Source organism: Schistocerca americana, chromosome 5, assembly GCF_021461395.2.
Source record: "Schistocerca americana isolate TAMUIC-IGC-003095 chromosome 5, iqSchAmer2.1, whole genome shotgun sequence".
NCBI classification, from domain to species: Eukaryota; Metazoa; Arthropoda; class Insecta; order Orthoptera; family Acrididae; genus Schistocerca; species Schistocerca americana.
Genome location: NC_060123.1, coordinates 343,907,890 through 343,925,348, shown reverse-complemented (window position 1 = coordinate 343,925,348; position 17,459 = coordinate 343,907,890). Strand labels below are relative to the sequence as shown.

The 17,459-nt window shown below is 44.6% G+C and overlaps 1 protein-coding gene across 1 annotated transcript in view; it reads right to left on the bottom strand.

Annotated features, from left to right (window-relative positions):
• LOC124616366 (NADPH oxidase 5) overlaps positions 1-16,809 on the bottom strand; it is a 450,136-nt gene extending 433,327 nt beyond the window's left edge. Inside the window, exon 1 of the mRNA XM_047144676.1 lies at positions 16,765-16,809. Coding sequence (XP_047000632.1) covers positions 16,765-16,809 — 45 coding nt within the window. The remainder of the gene's footprint in view (positions 1-16,764) is intronic.
• Positions 16,810-17,459: the final 650 nt, after the last annotated feature.

Sequence of the window (17,459 nt, the reverse complement as noted above, 5' to 3'; positions counted from 1 at the left end):
TTTACCGAAAACGCATTCAAGTCGGCCCATATCTGACGTCATCCGAGGCAAACTCAAGCAGGTAAATGACGTGGACAGTTTGATATTTCGATAATGCAGTGTCCGCGTCATTCTGATTGCGATGCAAAGTTCCTTTGAATAAGCATCCCTAGGAACAGGCACTGCGGCGACCACAGCCGATAACAAACACATCAAGTGAATTTGCAATTGCGAATAAGGACTACCATCAGCTGTAAAATGGAATGACGGCAATGAAAATTTGAGCCGGACCGTTACTCAAACCCGGATTTCCCACTCATCGCGAGTGTACACGGCTCACGACCAGACCCAAACTTCCGTATGTCGTTAGCCATGCGTCTACGGCATGTTCCCGTACATCCATTACGTATATTCCATAATACATGCCAGACGTTAGTTGAAAGTCACTTGTTCGGTATCGGCAGATCGCTAGATGGTAAGGCTACCGCTCGCAATAAGCGGGAAATCCGGGTTCGAGTCCCGGCTTGGCACAAATTTTCATTGTCGTCATTCCATTCTACAGCTGATGGTAGTCCTTATTCCCAATTGCAAATTCACTTGATGTGTTTGATATCTCAGTGCAAAGTGTCTCCTAACGCTGCTTCTCTGACTGTATTTATATGGGGCGCAGCGGGCTGCCAAACGGAACATCTGATATCAACCGCCTTAGCAAAGGAAGCAATATCTAAATGGTCGCTTTCTCGGATACGTACCACTTAACTGCTCTGTCATTTAACGATTTGTAATTCCTTACGTCTTATAGAAACAGAGTTAAGTTTGCTTTAGGTTTGTCAGCTAAAATTTTTAGAGTGGAACCTCTTTAAGATACCTTGCAACCATTTTTATTTACAATACAGACTTGAAACTTGATACAGCTGTATTATTTGGGAGATGTAATCGAGTGTTGTGATTAGAACTTTCTATTACAAATACAAATGACAGTTAATCTACTACGAATAAGGTCGTTTTCGTTCCAAATTTGGTTTTTAGTGAATAACTTGAAAACTAATAGAGGTCGCTTATTGGTTTCACGTATTTAATGTTTTTACACGAAACTTACGCTACATACGGATTTTAAGCTTTCTGAGTCTAATATTTAGCTGCTTCAATTTTTCGCAAAAACGCCGACTTTTAAACAAAATATTGCTCCGATCAAGTTGAGAATTTTAACTTTTGATTGGGACATACATTTGCATATTCTGATCAATTTTTAGCTTTCTAGTTATGTTATTCAGCGTCACTTATTTTTTTTAAGTTCGTATATTTTGCCTAACATATTCAATTGATCATTCTGAGATTTTGCAATGTACACATTAATATACTGAAGTACACACTGTCAAAAGTTATATTAATTTTATATTCCATCTTAAATTATGGTGCAATCCTTTGTATGCTTGAGCACTTAGATGACGTGGCGCTGGTATTAGAGAACCGGGGTAAGTCCCGGCACACTCGCTCCCCTCTGTACTTCTTACAGTGATACAGCGCGTGTTTCGCATCACTCTCCACACGTTTGCCATGATTAGGCCACATATGAAGAAAAATTACGTTTACGTTATATGGAGTTAAGCGTCATCGTTGATGGTACCCCATTTTACTGCTTTGCTGTTCGGGAAATGACAGTTCGTATTGATACTATTAAACTGATATATTTACTCAGACATTTGAAACATATTTGAATCAGGAACATAAGTTATTCGTTAGTATTTTCAAATATTGATCTTTCCCTCATTTGAAAAGCAATGCTACTGGCGGAACGGAACAGAAAATCGACAGGGTGCCGGTTCGGGAATGGTATTTTCAAAAGAGCCAATCTAGATTCCACTGAAATACTTTTGGGACGCCAGGGGCTACCTTAATTGAAATAGCATGCAAGATTATCAGCCCTAAGGCTTCATAATAAGTGTGTGCTCCATAGTAAGTGTTTATAGTGTAATCGAATCTCAGTCGAACAAAAGTAAAATAATCGTGAGCGTCCCATGTCGTGGGACAGTGTTAATTTGAGCGGAAGGCTATAAAAAGCTATTATTCCATGAATGGGGAAAAACAAAATCCCCTGACGTCTGAAAGCATTATGTACACTTCTATAGATGGGTTTATACTTGGAAATATGGAGCCTGACGAGGCTCGCTCTGATTACAGCAATGTAGGACTTGGTGGAGAATTACTCTTCATTTAGACTTGAAGTTGAGGTTTTCGATTCTTTACTCGCTGATGCTCACAGAACCTTATAGAAATTTTGTAATAAAGAACTATGATCTTAGTGGACCTAAAAAAGTCGTCCAAATTAAATTTGATAACTATAAGAAACAATTTAGTTTTGATGCACAAGTAAGGACCTTCTATTTGCGTTAGTCCTCTCTTAGTCATTTAAGCATCTTGATGAAAATTTTTCCGAGTGTGATACATGAAGCAGGGACAACAATTAGTTCATCATGTGAGCATTACAACATCGATTTATCGTTTTATTAGTGGCTGTGATAAAAGTTACGTATTATTGGAACTGGGAGCCAAGTTGTTAAGAGTTCTCGGTGTTAACGAAGGAACGTAGACTTGGTTGCCCATAACAGCATTCTTCCGTGGGCGGAGGATATCTGTGAATGACACAAAGAGTAGTTACATCCGATTCGGCCAACGCTTAACATTCCAGAAATTTGAGGTCCCTTACCGTAATACCTGTTTTCAAGCAGCATTATGCACAGTCCAGTAAGATTAGTATGACCACCGCATAAGTTCGACATCAACGTGCAATAACCAATCACAAATGGCGGTTGGCAGCACTAGTAGTGAAAGGTATATAAAGCGTGCCTTGTAGGGGTGGGGGAGGGGAGGGGGCAGGTGGAGGAAAGTTCCTAGGGGTCATCGGCCCCTAGGCTTACGCTTAATGTAACTTATACTAACTTACGCCAAGGACAACGCACACACCCATGCCCGAGGGAGGACTCGGACCTCAGACGGAGCGAGCCGCGCGAACCGTGGCAAGGCGCCCTAAGACCACGCGGCGGTGGTGGTGGTGGTGGTGAGGGGGGACGGGGACGCGGATAACAATGCAAAGCAATTGTCGTAATGCGGGAGCGGAGCGATTTATCTACTATCCAAACGACTTTCGGACCAAGGCTGGAAGCATTTCGTAAACGGTTAGTTTTGCAAACTGTTCGCGTGCCGCTGTGGCTGAAATATACTGTGCTTAGCAAAATGTCGCTATCCCAAACCGGCGCCGAGGCAACTGTAGCACAACAAGGGCCATAGATGACAGGGGTGAACAACGTCTGCGTAGAGGCGCACAGGCGAATAGAGGTGCAGCTGTTGAGCGACGGACCACCCAAATGAACCAAGGGGTCACCGACAGTGTTTCCTCAACGACTGTTCAGCGAAAGTTGCTGAATATGGGGCATCGTAGCAGGCGCCTGGTTCATACACCCATGCTGACTGCTGTTCATAGGCCACGTAGACTGGAATTTGCTCGCCAGTACCGCAACTGCACTTTCACAGAGTGGCGACAGGCGGCCTTTTCGGATGAATCGCGTTTTGTGCTCCATCGGACAGATGGCCGTTGGCGTGTACCGTGTTAAACGCCTGAAAGCAAAGACATGCGATAATCGTCGGAAGGGTCTGGAGAATGTTTTCACGCCGTTCCCTGGATGATGTCTTTGTTCTGGAGGGCACAACGGATCAACACAAGTATTCATCTATCCTCTGATACTATTTCTAACCCTGTAGGAGTTTGTTTTTCGTTGGCACGATGACATCTACCAACAGGACAATGCAACATGTCTCGTAGCTCTTTGTGTAAGTGCGCGGTTCAAAATGCAACGGTATGAGTTTACCACACTCCTCTGGTCATCAGATTCCCCGGATTTAAAGCCAATGATGAATCAGTGGTACACCTCGATCGGCCTGTCCGCGCCACGGATCTTCAAGCGAGAAACCTAGCGTAGCTGGCCCGGCACTGCAGTCACCATGGCTGGCATTCCTGTCGGCACTATCCAGAACCTCGCTGACTCTCTTCCTGCGTGTCTCGGAGCGGTCCGCGCAGCAAAAGGTGGTTACTCAGGCTTATGACAGGTTTTCACGTTACGTGCCTGGACAGTGTATATGTTACAAGTAGTAAAGTGATTCGAAAATTTGAAAATATGAAGACAGAGTGCATTGGAGTGAACGCTGTTGTCAAACTCCGTGGCAGGATGAAACAGTGTACCGAATCGAGGTTTATAATTCGAACCTTGCCCTTCGTGATTTTCTAAAAAGTTTATAGAGTGGCTGGCATAACTGAAGCTGTGAAGGTGTGATATACGTGGATACAGCCGGATTTGAGTTCCTGTAAGGCATAGAGTTTTGAATGTGGAGTACATTTATCGCGAAGCAGACAATTGCGTATGGGATTAAGGAAACAGTATGAGTGTTCCTGCATAGAACGTAGATTTTAGCCTCTTTCTCAGCTCAATATATTTTCCCTGCTTCACGTGCAAGCTAGTTAAAGCTACATAAACATGGTCGTCAAGATTGGGATTGAATCTTCTACATATACTTACGAATTATTTCTTGGTGGAACATACGACGTCAGTCGTTTGAAAGCACTGAAATAAATTACAATAATGGGTATCTGAACACAATTTTAAGTTCAAAGCGCGCTGGAAAAAAAGACTATAAACCAAACAATCTTAAGACTAACACAGAAGCTTATTAATAATACTTAAATTTATGTCGCTCATTAATCGTGACAACTTACAGTTTGTTAACCGAGCGCTACGCTTCCCTGAACAAACTGGGACGAACGAATTTCGCAGTACTAATCGTGCTGTTAATTATCAAAATTATGTGTGCCACGTCGTAAAAAAGTCAGGTAACGGCCGTCGTTTGTGGCGACCGGCCGCACTTAGCGCGGCGCCGCGGCGCGCACAGAAGGCGCCGTCCTGTAATTACGGCCCGCCTGCGGTGAGTTCTCCATTTCGGGAAGAACCGCCAGCGTCTCCTCGCCGGCGCGTTAATTGAAATGGCAGGTCGCCAGCACCGGCAACAGTCCGGCCACTAATGGCTGCCCCAGCGACAGGGTCGCTGCTGCACGGCCCGTCCTGGCAGTCCTCTGCAAGGAGGTATGCGGTCCGCAAAGCATGTATGCGACCTCCGTTTTATATTGCACTTCGGATGGTGATAGGAAAGTTCGTTTTGCTGCTGCGGGCTACACCACCTACCTGAAGCTCTAGCATAAAGTACTGCTTCCTCTGTTGTACTGTCGTTTGTAGGAATGCTGGAACGCTTCAGTGCTGTACGGAAGTTCGACGCGGAGGGAATGGGTGCAATTATGCCAGTTACACTAAGGTGACAAAAGCCATGGGATACCTGCTTGTACTGTGTCGGACCTCCTTAGTGCAACAACTCAACGTGGCAGGTAGTCAACAAGTCGTTGGAAGTCCCCTGCAGAAATATTGAGCCACGCTGCCTCTATAGCCGCCGTAACTACGAATTGTTGCCATTGCAGGATTTTATGCACGAACCGACCTCTCGATTATGTCCCATAAATGTTCGATGGGATACGTGGTGGGCGATCTATGTGGGCAAATCATTTAGTCGAACTGTCCAGAATGTTTTTCAAACCAATCGCGAACAATTGTGGCCTCTTAACATGGACTGCGTGAAGAGTTTGACAGAGCACTGAAAGACCTGAGTCGAAACAAAGCTCCGGGAGTAGACAACATTCCATTAGAATTACTGACAGTCTTGGGAGAGCCAGTCCTGACAAAACTCTACCATCTGGTGAGCAAGGTATATGAGACAGGCGAAATACCCTCAGACTTCAAGAAAAATATAATAATTCCAATCCCAAAGAAAGCAGGTGTTCACAGATGCGACAATTACCGAGCTATCAGTTTAATAAGTCACGGCTGCAAAATACTAACGCGAAGTCTTTACAGACGAATGGAGAAACTAGTAGAAACCAATTTCGGGGAAGATTTGTTTGGATTCCGTAGAAATAATGGAAGACGTGAGGCAGTACTGACCCTACGAGTTATCTTAGAAGCTAGATTAAGGAAAGGCAAACCTACGTTTCTAGCATTTGTAGACTTAGAGAAAGCTTTTGACAATGTTGACTGGAATACTCTCTTTCAAATTCTGAAGGTGGCAGGGGTAAAATACAGGGAGCGAAAGGCTATTTACAATTTGTACAGAAACCAGATGGCAGTTATAAGATTCGAGGGACATGAAAGGGAAGGAATGGTTGGGAAGGGAGTGAGACAGGGTTTTAGCCTCTCCCCGATGTTATTCAATCTGTATATTGAGCAAGCAGTGAAGGAAACAAAAGAAAAAATTGGAGTAGGTATTAAAATCCATGGAGAAGAAATAAAAACTTTGAGGTTCGCCGATGACACTGTAATTCTGTCAGAGACAGCAAAGGACTTGGAAGAGCAGCTGAACGGAATGGATAGTGTCTTGAAAGGGGGATATAAGATGAACGTCAACAAAAGCACAACGAGGATAATGGAATGTAGTCGAATTAAGTCGGGTGATGCTGAGGCAATTAGATTGGGTAATCAGACACTTAAAATAGCAAAGGAGTTTTGCTATTTGGGGAGCAAAATAATTAATGATGGTCGAAGTAGAGAGGATATAAAATGTAGACTGTCAATGGCAAGGAAAGCGTTTGTGAAGAAGAGAAATTTGTTAACATCGAGTATAGATTTAAGTCTCAGGAAGTCGTTTCTGAAAGTATTTGTATGGAGTGTACCCGTGTATGGAAGTGAAAAATGGACCATAAATAGTTTAGACAAGAAGAGAATAGAAGCTTTTGAAATGTGGTGCTAAGGAAGAATGCTGAAGATTAGATGGGTAGATCACGTAACTAATGGGGAGGTATTGAATAGGATTGTGGAGAAGAGAAGTTTGCGGCACCACTTGACTAGAAGAAGGGATCGGTTGGTAGGGCATGTTCTGAAGCATCAAGGGATAACCAGTTTAGTATTGGAGGGCAGCGTGGAGGGTAAAAATCGCAGAGGGAGACCAAGAGATCAATACACTAAGCAGATTCAGAAGGATGTAGGTTGCAGTAGTTACTGGGAGATGAAGAAGCTTGCACAGGATAGAGTAGCATGGAGAGCTGCATCAAACCAGTCTCAGGACTGGAGACTACAACAACAACAACAAACGTGGAGTACAGTCATCTATAAAAGTTCCATCGATATCTGGGAACATGATGTCCTCCAATTAGCCGAACATGAACATGTCCACTCAAAGATCAGTTCAGTTGCACCAGGGGACCCAGTCCATTCCGTGTAAATACAGCCCACACTATTATGGAGTCACTACCAGCTTGCACAGTGCCTTGTTGACAACTTGGATCCATAACTCGTGGGGTCTGCGCCACTCTGGAACCCCACCATCAACTCTTACCAACTGAAATCGGGACTCATCTGACCAGGTCACGGTTTTCCAGTCCCGTAGGGTCCAACCGATATGGTAACGAGCCAGGAGAACCACTGCAGGCGATATTGTGCTGTTAGAAAAGGCACTCGCGTCGATCATCTGCTGCCATAGCCCATAAGCGCCACATTTCATCGCAATGTCCTACCGGAAAAGTTCCTCGTACGTCGCACATTAATCTTTGCGGTTATTTCACGCAGTGTTGCTTGTCTCTAACACTGACGACTCTACACGAACGCCTTTGCTCTTGGTCGTTAAGTGAAGGGCGTCAACGACAACTTTGTCCATGGTGAGAGACAATGTCTGAAATTTGGTATTCTCGGATCACTCTTGACAATGTGGATATCAGAGTACTGAATTCTCTAACGATTTCCGAAACGGAATCTCCCATGCGTCCAGCTTCAACTTCCATTCCGCATTAAAAATCTATTAATTACCGACTGAAAACTCTTGATGTGAATCATCTGTGTGCATATGACAGCTCGGCCAATGCACTGCCCTTTCACCCTTGTGTTAATTTTAATTTGTGGTAAGTTTCTATGGGACCAACTGCTGAGGTCATCGGTCCCTAGGTTTACACACTACTTAATCTAACTTAAACCATCTAAGGACAACACACACAACCATGCCCCAGGGAGGACTCGAATCTCCGACGAGGGGAGCCACGTGGACCGTGGCGACGTGCCTCAGACCGCGGGGCTACCCCGCGTGGCAATTATACTTTGTCTACCGCCATCTGCATATGCGCATACCGATATCCCACGGCTTTTGTCACCTCACTGTAAGGTAACATAATTCTGGTAAAAAGAGCTCCTTTCTTAAAGATACGATTTTCAGGTTCAGTCAACGGGGCACGACAGATATATACGAGTTTGTTGTGCACTGAATGTATCGTTTGCATTAATAATCTGCTCACTCCTAAATGCGCCTTTTACCACACAAATAGACGTTTTAACTTCAGGTGTCGCTGTGTGCTCCAACGAACGAACCACGCTTCCATTATGTATAGCATATTTTAAAATAACACTTACAAACTTCGACGGGATGTAGAAGGTGTCTTGAGGAACCAAATGTTGAAGGAGCCCTTTTCTGGAAACATCATCCGACGACGCTACAGAGCGTCAAAATTATAGGCGCCGGCACCTGCGACAGGGCTCCCCTCCGTCAGCAGGCGTCAGTTTGAACGCGAACACACTGCGGGCAGAACGTCTCGCAGTGTACCTGACGGCAGTCTAGACGTTAGGTGGCGCTGAACGCGGCCATGCCTTTCACTTGAAAAATTGAGAGACCGCTAACGGCGGTAGCGGCAGAGGAGAACGACAAAAATATGTGGCACCCTCCAAATTGCTGAGTGGGAGCTCTGCGTTGCGTCTGCTATAGCGCGGGTGCTTGCGGATGGGTCTGCGTCGAATCTCTCTACTACGTCCTCCGCAGATTGTGTCGTGCATACACTTCGCCCGCCCTCTGTCATGTTCACGGCCTGTGAAGCCATCCTTTTAACCCAGTGAAACCACCCGTTTCGCCCAGACGTCGATGGATAGCTGCAAACGTGGTGAGTGCGGCTGACGCCTATTGGTATATCATTGCCCATGGATGCGTAACACTGTGTGGCCATTGCATCTCGCCTCACCACACGCGAAATAAATGTCGCGCTGCTCGGCCCAGGTGAACGTGTTCGTGATGCGACACACCAGCACGTGAAAACACTACAGCTGAGCGCTGAGCTCGTGCTGTCTACGTTTGTCGCTCCCCCCCTGTCGCTACAGTTCTCGTGTGACAGGCGTCGCCGCGTCCAGCGCCATCTAATGGCCAGACTGCTGTCAGGTACATTGCGAGACGTTCTGCCCACGGTCTGTTCGCGTACTAAGTCACACCTGCTGCCGGTGGCGGGGGGGGGGGGGGGCTAACAGCAGGAGCCGGCGCCTGTAACTTCGACGCTCTGTAGCATCATTGGATGACGTTTCCAGACATGGGTTCCCATCCTAATTTAGTCACTCTAGATACCTTCTATGTATCTTCAGAGTTTGTCGGAGTATTTTTGAAACACCCTGCTTAAGAGGACCCCAGTGCTTCCTCTTTTCACTGCAACTGCCAGTGATTGCACGCCGATGAAAGAAATGCGACGCTAACGGCGGACTGTCGATACTTGCAACGATATACAGCTACAAAGCACAACGGACATAAACTAGTACCCCACTAGACATTGCGCTAATGCCTTGTAACACTGTCTCTAGTTCTGAATATAGCAATTTAACGAGGAAGCGAATCCGCAAGTATCTTATGTATGCCATATTCAGGTGAAGTTACCGAGTTGTGCGTATGTCGGTTGCTGCGTTTCAGCTGCTGTTTCAGATAGTCTCAGAGCTTCCTGTGAGATTAAGCTCGAGTGGCTTAACGGGAAATAGGATTTTCAATGCCTGAGTGTACGTTAAACCAGGGAAATATGCATACTGTCCTGTGAAGACGGCTGTTGTCATCCTGAATTACGGTACTGTCCATACGAAGATGTAGAAGTGAGGGTAACACTTGGTCACGGGAAGTGTTGAAATAAACATCCTGGTTCACGGTCCCCGTAACCTGAATGAGTGGTCCCAAGTCATGGTGCGAACACCCGCAGCACATCACAGGATCACCTCCACCCTGAAATACATTGTCCAACATACCGCGGGTGAAACACCGTAATGGTCCGTCAGTACACTCATCGCTTTGCATCATTCGCAGAGGGAAGAAATCACAATTCGCTGGACCACACAACAAGCCTCTAGTCAGTTGATGTCGTTTCTGTGTTCTTTGGCCCATTGAAGACGTGCAGCTTTATGTGTCGCTGTAAACAATACCTAATTCAAAATCTTCTTTACATGCAGCTACCTCCGTAATACTCGCTGGGAAAGAGGTTCATATTGCCCTGCATTGACTGACAGCAGCAAGGTGAGACACTCGTTTCCGATCCCTATCGGTTAGGATATTTCTATCACTGTTGCCTGGCTGCGAGTGGTACACCGTTCCTTGTAGACGCACTGGACAGTCCATATGCGACGCTAACGGCGGACTGTCGATACTTACAACGATATACAGCTACAAAGCACAACGGACATAAACTAGAACCCCACGAGACATTGCGCTAATGCCTTGTAACACTGTCTCTAGTTCTGAATATAGCAATTTAACTAGGAAGCGAATCAGCAAGTATCTTATGCATGCCATATTCAGCTGAACAAATCAGGCATCTCATTCGCTGTGTGGCCACTGTCTTGTTCAATCACGACAGGTCTTTCTGCTGTTGTGTCACATTTACGCGTCAACCCAACTTTTTGCGGTGACTCCACACAACTGACTGGGACTTAACCACTACTTGACTTCCTTCACTTAGGTCAACAATGGAGAGTCAGATGACCTCTAGACAAGTTCTACACTGTCTGCAACGTACCAGAGAGACCAGAATCTGATTGTTAGCGTGACTTACTCTAATTCGCTGCTAGTGGTCATTAGCGAAGTTATATACTAGAGGAAGCAATATGTTTCTTGACGTGTACTTCGACGTAGGCGGTCATAAATTACGTTTAGTGTTTTCCACTGCAATTTCTTAAAGATTACTTTCACACTGCGTAAAAGTAGCCGTAATGAATCACGCCGCTGTTCTCTGACGTTTCCTTATCTCTTCCGTCCATGGAGCTTGCTGGCGATGATCCCATACTAGTCACTAAAACTCAAGAATAGGTCAAAGGATGGTTGCGTAAGTTACCTCATTGGTGAGGTAATAACACTTCCTTATGGTTCTTCCGATAAATCTCTGTCTGGAAGTACTCTTCGCAACTATATCAACGTGGTATTTCCCGTCGTACATTGTCCCGAACAGATACACATAAAAATGGCGGTTGTCACTCATCACCAAACAAAAGTAGTCAAACGATAAAGGGGCTTTTCGTCTATTTATTCTGCATCCATTAGATTTGTGTTTGCCGAGGGTTACCTACAAGTATTTGCACAATAGATCTATTTTGTTTCTTTTTGCGTGTCGGATCAAGTTTTCTGACAGCAGTATCTTCCGCGAAAAGCCCCAAAGAGCTATGGAAGTTATGTAGCATATCATTATCAGTGGAAAAATGCTCCTATTTGAACACAAAAAGACAATCATGCTCCTGTTACCTGGGGTACCAGCTGCTTCATTCTACATTTCTCAGCAGCTTTAAAAATTTCCCTAAAATACTTGGCATCCGCAATGTAACGTTACGCGTATGTAGGCGAGTGATTTGGGCGCCTGAAAGTGGTCTGAGGGGAGGTGACATTGTGCCCTGTCAGGTCTCTGGCGCGCCACAGCAGATCCGGCTAGGTGACCGGTACGGGCAAGTCCAGGTACAAAGACAAGCAACGTCGCGGGAAATGGATAGGTTCCAAAGCTGGGATTTTGAATGCCTGTTACTCACGTGGCATTTGTGCAGGAGACAATGCTTCAAGAAACGGCGGTGTGTCAGACAAGTTCAAAGAGGTGTTCTTACACTTCTTCAAGAACCTATAATAATTCACCATTAAGTATTAAAGCAAATCTGAACAAATCTGCAGTCTCAGAAAAATGAGGCGCACCCAATGACACAACAATATTTCAATATCTGTAAAACCACAGAAATTAATATACAATGAATAAACATTTTCACAACGAACCTCTGAATTAACAACTTTTAAACACTTCATGCTATTTCAACATATGACAGCATTTCACTGTAGCTCTGAAAGCTATGCATCTATATTCAGTTTATTTCTTGATTTATTACGTGTTTCATATCTCTCCAATCTGTAAATGTTTCGCGAGACCGCTACGGTCGCAGGTTCGAATCCTGCCTCGGGCATGGATGTGTGTGATGTCCTTAGGTTAGTTAGGTTTAACTAGTTCTAAGTTCTAGGGGACTACTGACCTCAGCAGTTGAGTCCCATAGTGCTCAGAGCAATTTGAACCATTTTTTTTTTTGTAAATGTTTGTCAGAATATCGTATTCTCCACAATTACACAGCAAATAAATATAGCATGAATACTGTACCTCATGTTTCGTCATATTTGTGTAGTGGTTTAATGAACAGTTCACTGTTTTAACAGTAACTTTATTTAAATATTAATTACAATTGGTAATACAAAATTATAGTAATTAAAGAAGTAGCCAAAGCATTTATTTGCTGTCACCACCCTTGTAAAAGAGCGTCAAAAGACGCTTCTGACAAGTAGGTCCAAATAATTGATTAAACAATATTCAATGATAATCTGTTGATATTTATCGATAGTGCGCTTGAGTAAGAACACTGTATTATTTATTTAAGGACAAACCTTTATTTATATTTATTGTGAATGGTCTTATTGTGACCCGAATGTTTGTAACATTTATTTATTTAAATATTGCCGGCCGCGGTGGTCTAGCTGTTCTAGGCGCGCAGTCCGGAACCGCGCAACAGCTACGGTCGCAGGTTCGAATCCTGCCTCGGGCATGGATGTGTGTGATGTCCTTAGGTTAGTTAGGTTTAAGTAGTTCTAAGTTCTAGGGGACTGATGACCTCAGATGTTAAGTCCCATAGTGCTCAGAGCCATTTTGAAATATTGTTGTAATACATTAGTTTAGACGATGAAATGGTTAACTCGAGTCACATCATGTCTGTAGACCTTAAGGATTATGTATTTTCGGTGGGGACAGCCTTCAGCCAAAGGAAAAGCAAACAGCACGTAACAATACAGGAGCCAAGTGAGGACTGGGTCTTTTCGGTGAAGAGTTCATGGGAGCGATTCCGGACTATTTACGTTTGTGCTTTAAAAAGGCAGACCTGCCTGTGATGTAGTGCTTTATTCAGTCTTGTGGTTGGCAGATTCTGGGCCATGAACGGCCGCTACGAAACTTTTAATTTCTCAAGGGAATTTATATTTCGAGAGGTCTGACTGTACTCCAGAGTAGGTCTAACTTTTTCGTTACTATTATGTAAGAGAGGATAAACAGAGTGTGAGTTTCTACTCGTCATCTCGCGTGTGTTAATTTGTATTTAGTAAACACAGAAAGATATCAAGAAAATTTTCAAGGTTGTTCGCGATCGTATCTTACGAATGTATCATAAAAATTAGAGGCATTTGCTGTCCATAGCCGTCTTGGAATCCCCGGCTCGGTTTTTTTTCCCAAAAACCATGTTTTTTGTGTTGTGTCCTGCCTATTCGTCGAATATGGGGTGCCTAGGAAACCTGCTTTCTCGGATCGCTTGACAACAATTCAAGCAATCGTATTAATGAATTTTCATTACAGTAAGATAAATGACAATACTTATCTTTGAGAATTTACAGTTACAGGTCGCAAGCTATGGGCGACAGACAAAATAAGAAATCTCATGAGTATAGACAATGCCTAATACATGTGAAATTATACAGTTCCTAACTCGCTGCTGTAAAGTTCGTAGAATGGCTAGTCTTCAACGGGGACGCGGCGCTTATGTCCTCTTCGCCTAGAGGCCGCTGCTGTCTCGTTGTCGTCCTGGAGAGGGGTCGGTCAGCGTACTATTGGCTGACGTCTTGTCACAGCCCTCTCTGCTTTAACGTTCCTTACCGACGTGCCGGCGCCTGACTTTACGTCGGTACATTCTGGTTTTTCTCGGGAACCGCCCACGAACTTAATGATACTTCCATAAGCGCCTTAAGGGCGCCCCGAAGACCACATCTAATGCCAAATGAACCAACCGATTTGCTCCACTTGCTTAAGCTGGAGGAAGTGTATAACATTTAAACTTTTATCCAATACTGTAAGATAGTTACCGTGAGACTATCCTTCTGTTGGGTGCATAAAAGGGCCCTAGCTATCGGAAATACTCGGCTCTACTTTTCTACCACCAGTAGAATCGGAGGTACGAGCCCCGGAAAAATACCATTTTTATGCGCGGCATTTTGGAATGTATTATGTTGCGTATGCTCTCCCATGCGTGTCGATAACGCAACGGTTGTACCGAGCGAAGTGGCGCAGTGGTTAGCGCAATGAAATCGCGTTCCGGAGGACGATCTAATTCTCGTCTGGTCGTACAGATTTACCCTAAATCGCTTAAGGCAAATGCCATGATGGTTTCTTTGAATGGGCACGCCAGATTTCCTTCCCCATCTTTCCATAATCCGAGCTTGTGCTCCATGTGTAAGACCTTGATGTTGATGGGACTTTCTCTTATAGAGTGGAACAACGTATGTTTCTTCCCATCCACGTGGGTCGTTGTAGTGTTGAGCATCCTACGAAAGATTGTGTTTCAGAACAGCCTGTTCTTCCACATGTTCTGTATGGAATGTAACGATTACGCTAGCAGGTCCATGGAAGATCTTGAGTGCTTCTCAACTCGGCGCACAATTGTTTCCGTCCATATCAATCAGAAACAGTGCTGTCTTGCGTTCCAGGGCGTACCAACGCGCTATTAACCACGTGGTCATAATGTTTTGATTCATCAGTCTTTATTAAAGTTCTATGTAACCACAGTTACAAATTAACAATGAAATTGTAAATGACTATACTAACTGGATACCCAGGAAAACAGAAAAAGAAAATAAACGTCGTGGACGGTTTATATGAGCAAAATCAAGTTTTCAGATCGAAGGCTATAATGTTTCTGTAACACACAGAATACAGCCAGTATGTCTTGATCTAAATGTAAACGACCGTCTTCTGAACAGAAATGTCAATGCACTGTTTCATTATTTTTGTCCATGTTCTTCCCGGACTTTTGATTATCCCTTACTACAGGAATTTATGTAGATGGTGATGATAATTATAAAAATAGATTATAATGATAATGATGACAATAATAATGATGTCTAGTCGACGTTGGACTATGTAGTATCGTCCAGAGATTGCGGTGCCGCACCCTAACCGGCAGCGTTTATCGATACCACAGATAACAGCGACGGAGCGCTTCAGTCCCCAACAATTGATGGGAGGGAGGGGGGAGGGGGATGGGGGGAACTCGAGAAGACCTCGCACCCTCTCAGGATAGCAGTGCCCTCTTGTACTGTTGTATATGTTGTACCTCGAGAGATCAGTTTGTTACTTTATGAATCAAGTGATGCTTTCTTACTCAATGATAGTTGTAAATTATCCAGTACTCTTGTGGCAAAGAAGTGTGCCAGAGTTAAGTAAATCTTTTATTCATTTATGTAACAAAGTGAACTAATATTTCTAGTCTGATGAGCCTTCTCCCAGAGCAATCAAAGAACCCACAATTATGGCCGGACGATAGCAGTTTCTTCTGATCACAACACATTATCTGGTAGTCATCTCTGAATTTCAAAATGGCACATTCTCCCCCGTGAAGAATATCTTGCAATTTACTTTTATTCGTTTAGTGCTAACCGCTGTAGAGTTGTCGATAGCATTAAACGCGATTTATACTACCGCTGTCGACCTGTCCCGGATTTTTCTATCTACATAAATGATCTTTTGGATAGGGTGGATAGCAATGTGCGGCTGTTTGCTGATGATGCTGTGGTCTACGGGAAGATGTCGTCGTTGAGTGACTGTAGGAGGATACAAGATGACTTGGACAGGATTTGTGATTGGTGTAAAGAATAACAGCTAATTCTAAATATAGATAAAAGTAAATTAATGCAGATGAATAGGAAAAAGAATCCTGTAATGTTTGAATACTCCATTAGTAGTGTAGCGCTTGACATAGTCACGTCGATTAAATATTTGGACGTAACACTGCAGAGCGATATGAAGTGGGACAAGCATGTAATGGCAGTTGTGGGGAAGGCGGATAGTCGTCTTCTGTTCATTGGTAGAATTTTTGGAAGCTGTGCTTCATCTGTAAAGGAGACCGCTTATAAAACACTAATATGACCTATTCTTGAGTACTGCTCGAGCGTTTGGGATCCCTATCAGGTCGGATTGAGGGAGGACATAGAAGCAATTCAGAGGCGGGCTGCTACATTTGTTACTGGTAGGTTTGATCATCACGCGAGTGTTACGGAAATGCTTCAGCAACTCGGGCGGGAGTCTCCAGAGGAAAGAAGGCGTTCTTTTCGTGAATCGCTACTGAGGAAATTTAGAGAACCAGCATTTGAGGCTGACTGTAGTACAATTTTACTGCCGCCAACTTACATTTCGCGGAAAGACCACATACAGAGGCATATGGGCAGTCATTTTTCCCTCGTTCTGTTTGGGAGTGGAACAGGGAGAGAAGATGCTACTTGTGGTACAAGGCGCCCTCCGCCACGCACCATATGGTGGATTGCGGAGTATGTATGTAGATGTAGATTTTTCCTCGACGCAGTTCTTTGGTCATCAGATTCGTAGCGCTAAGCAGTTTCCGAGAATAAATCGGGAGCCGAATACTTTACTGATGTGACGAGGATGCCACAGTGCGTGCTGTTCAGTTCACACATCTCTCATCTCTGCCGAGGAGGGTCTTCTCGCGGCAGCCGCAGTTTCGGAAGCCGGCTGATGCGTTATCTGTGGCGCGCCGCCCGGAGCACGCGCTGGCGCCTATCTGACGGCTCAATCACGCCGCCGCCGGCTAATGGCCGCAACGCGCCGCCCGCCGCGGCTTTCCCTCGACCCACCACTTTGTATCGCCCTGCGCATCGCAGCTGAGGGCCGCTTCTGTTCTGACGGTGCCGGCCAACGCGGCCTGTGGAGCCCCAGGCTGCAGTCAGTGGAGGCCGAAAACGTGCGACGATACGGAAGGCTACAACCTTGCTATCAGAAATCTATATATTTTAGAGGCTGGAGCTTCTACAAGGGACATACGCAAAAGGAGGCGAGTTAAGACATTCAAGATGTGCTTCTGACGGCCAGGATAGTCATAAGACCGTGAGACTACTATGATTTCGAAAGACGACGGAAACGCAGTTAACTCGCCTGGAGCCTAGAATATAAGACGGTGGTGCAACAAGCCTCAGCTTGCATTCCGACTTATTTCTTGTTTTAGTTATCAGCTGCCTGACTGTAGACACACCAATAGGCCAGTTTTGACAAAGTTGTGGCAAATTATCGGCATCATTATTGCTGAAGAAATCTTGGTTCAAATGGCTCT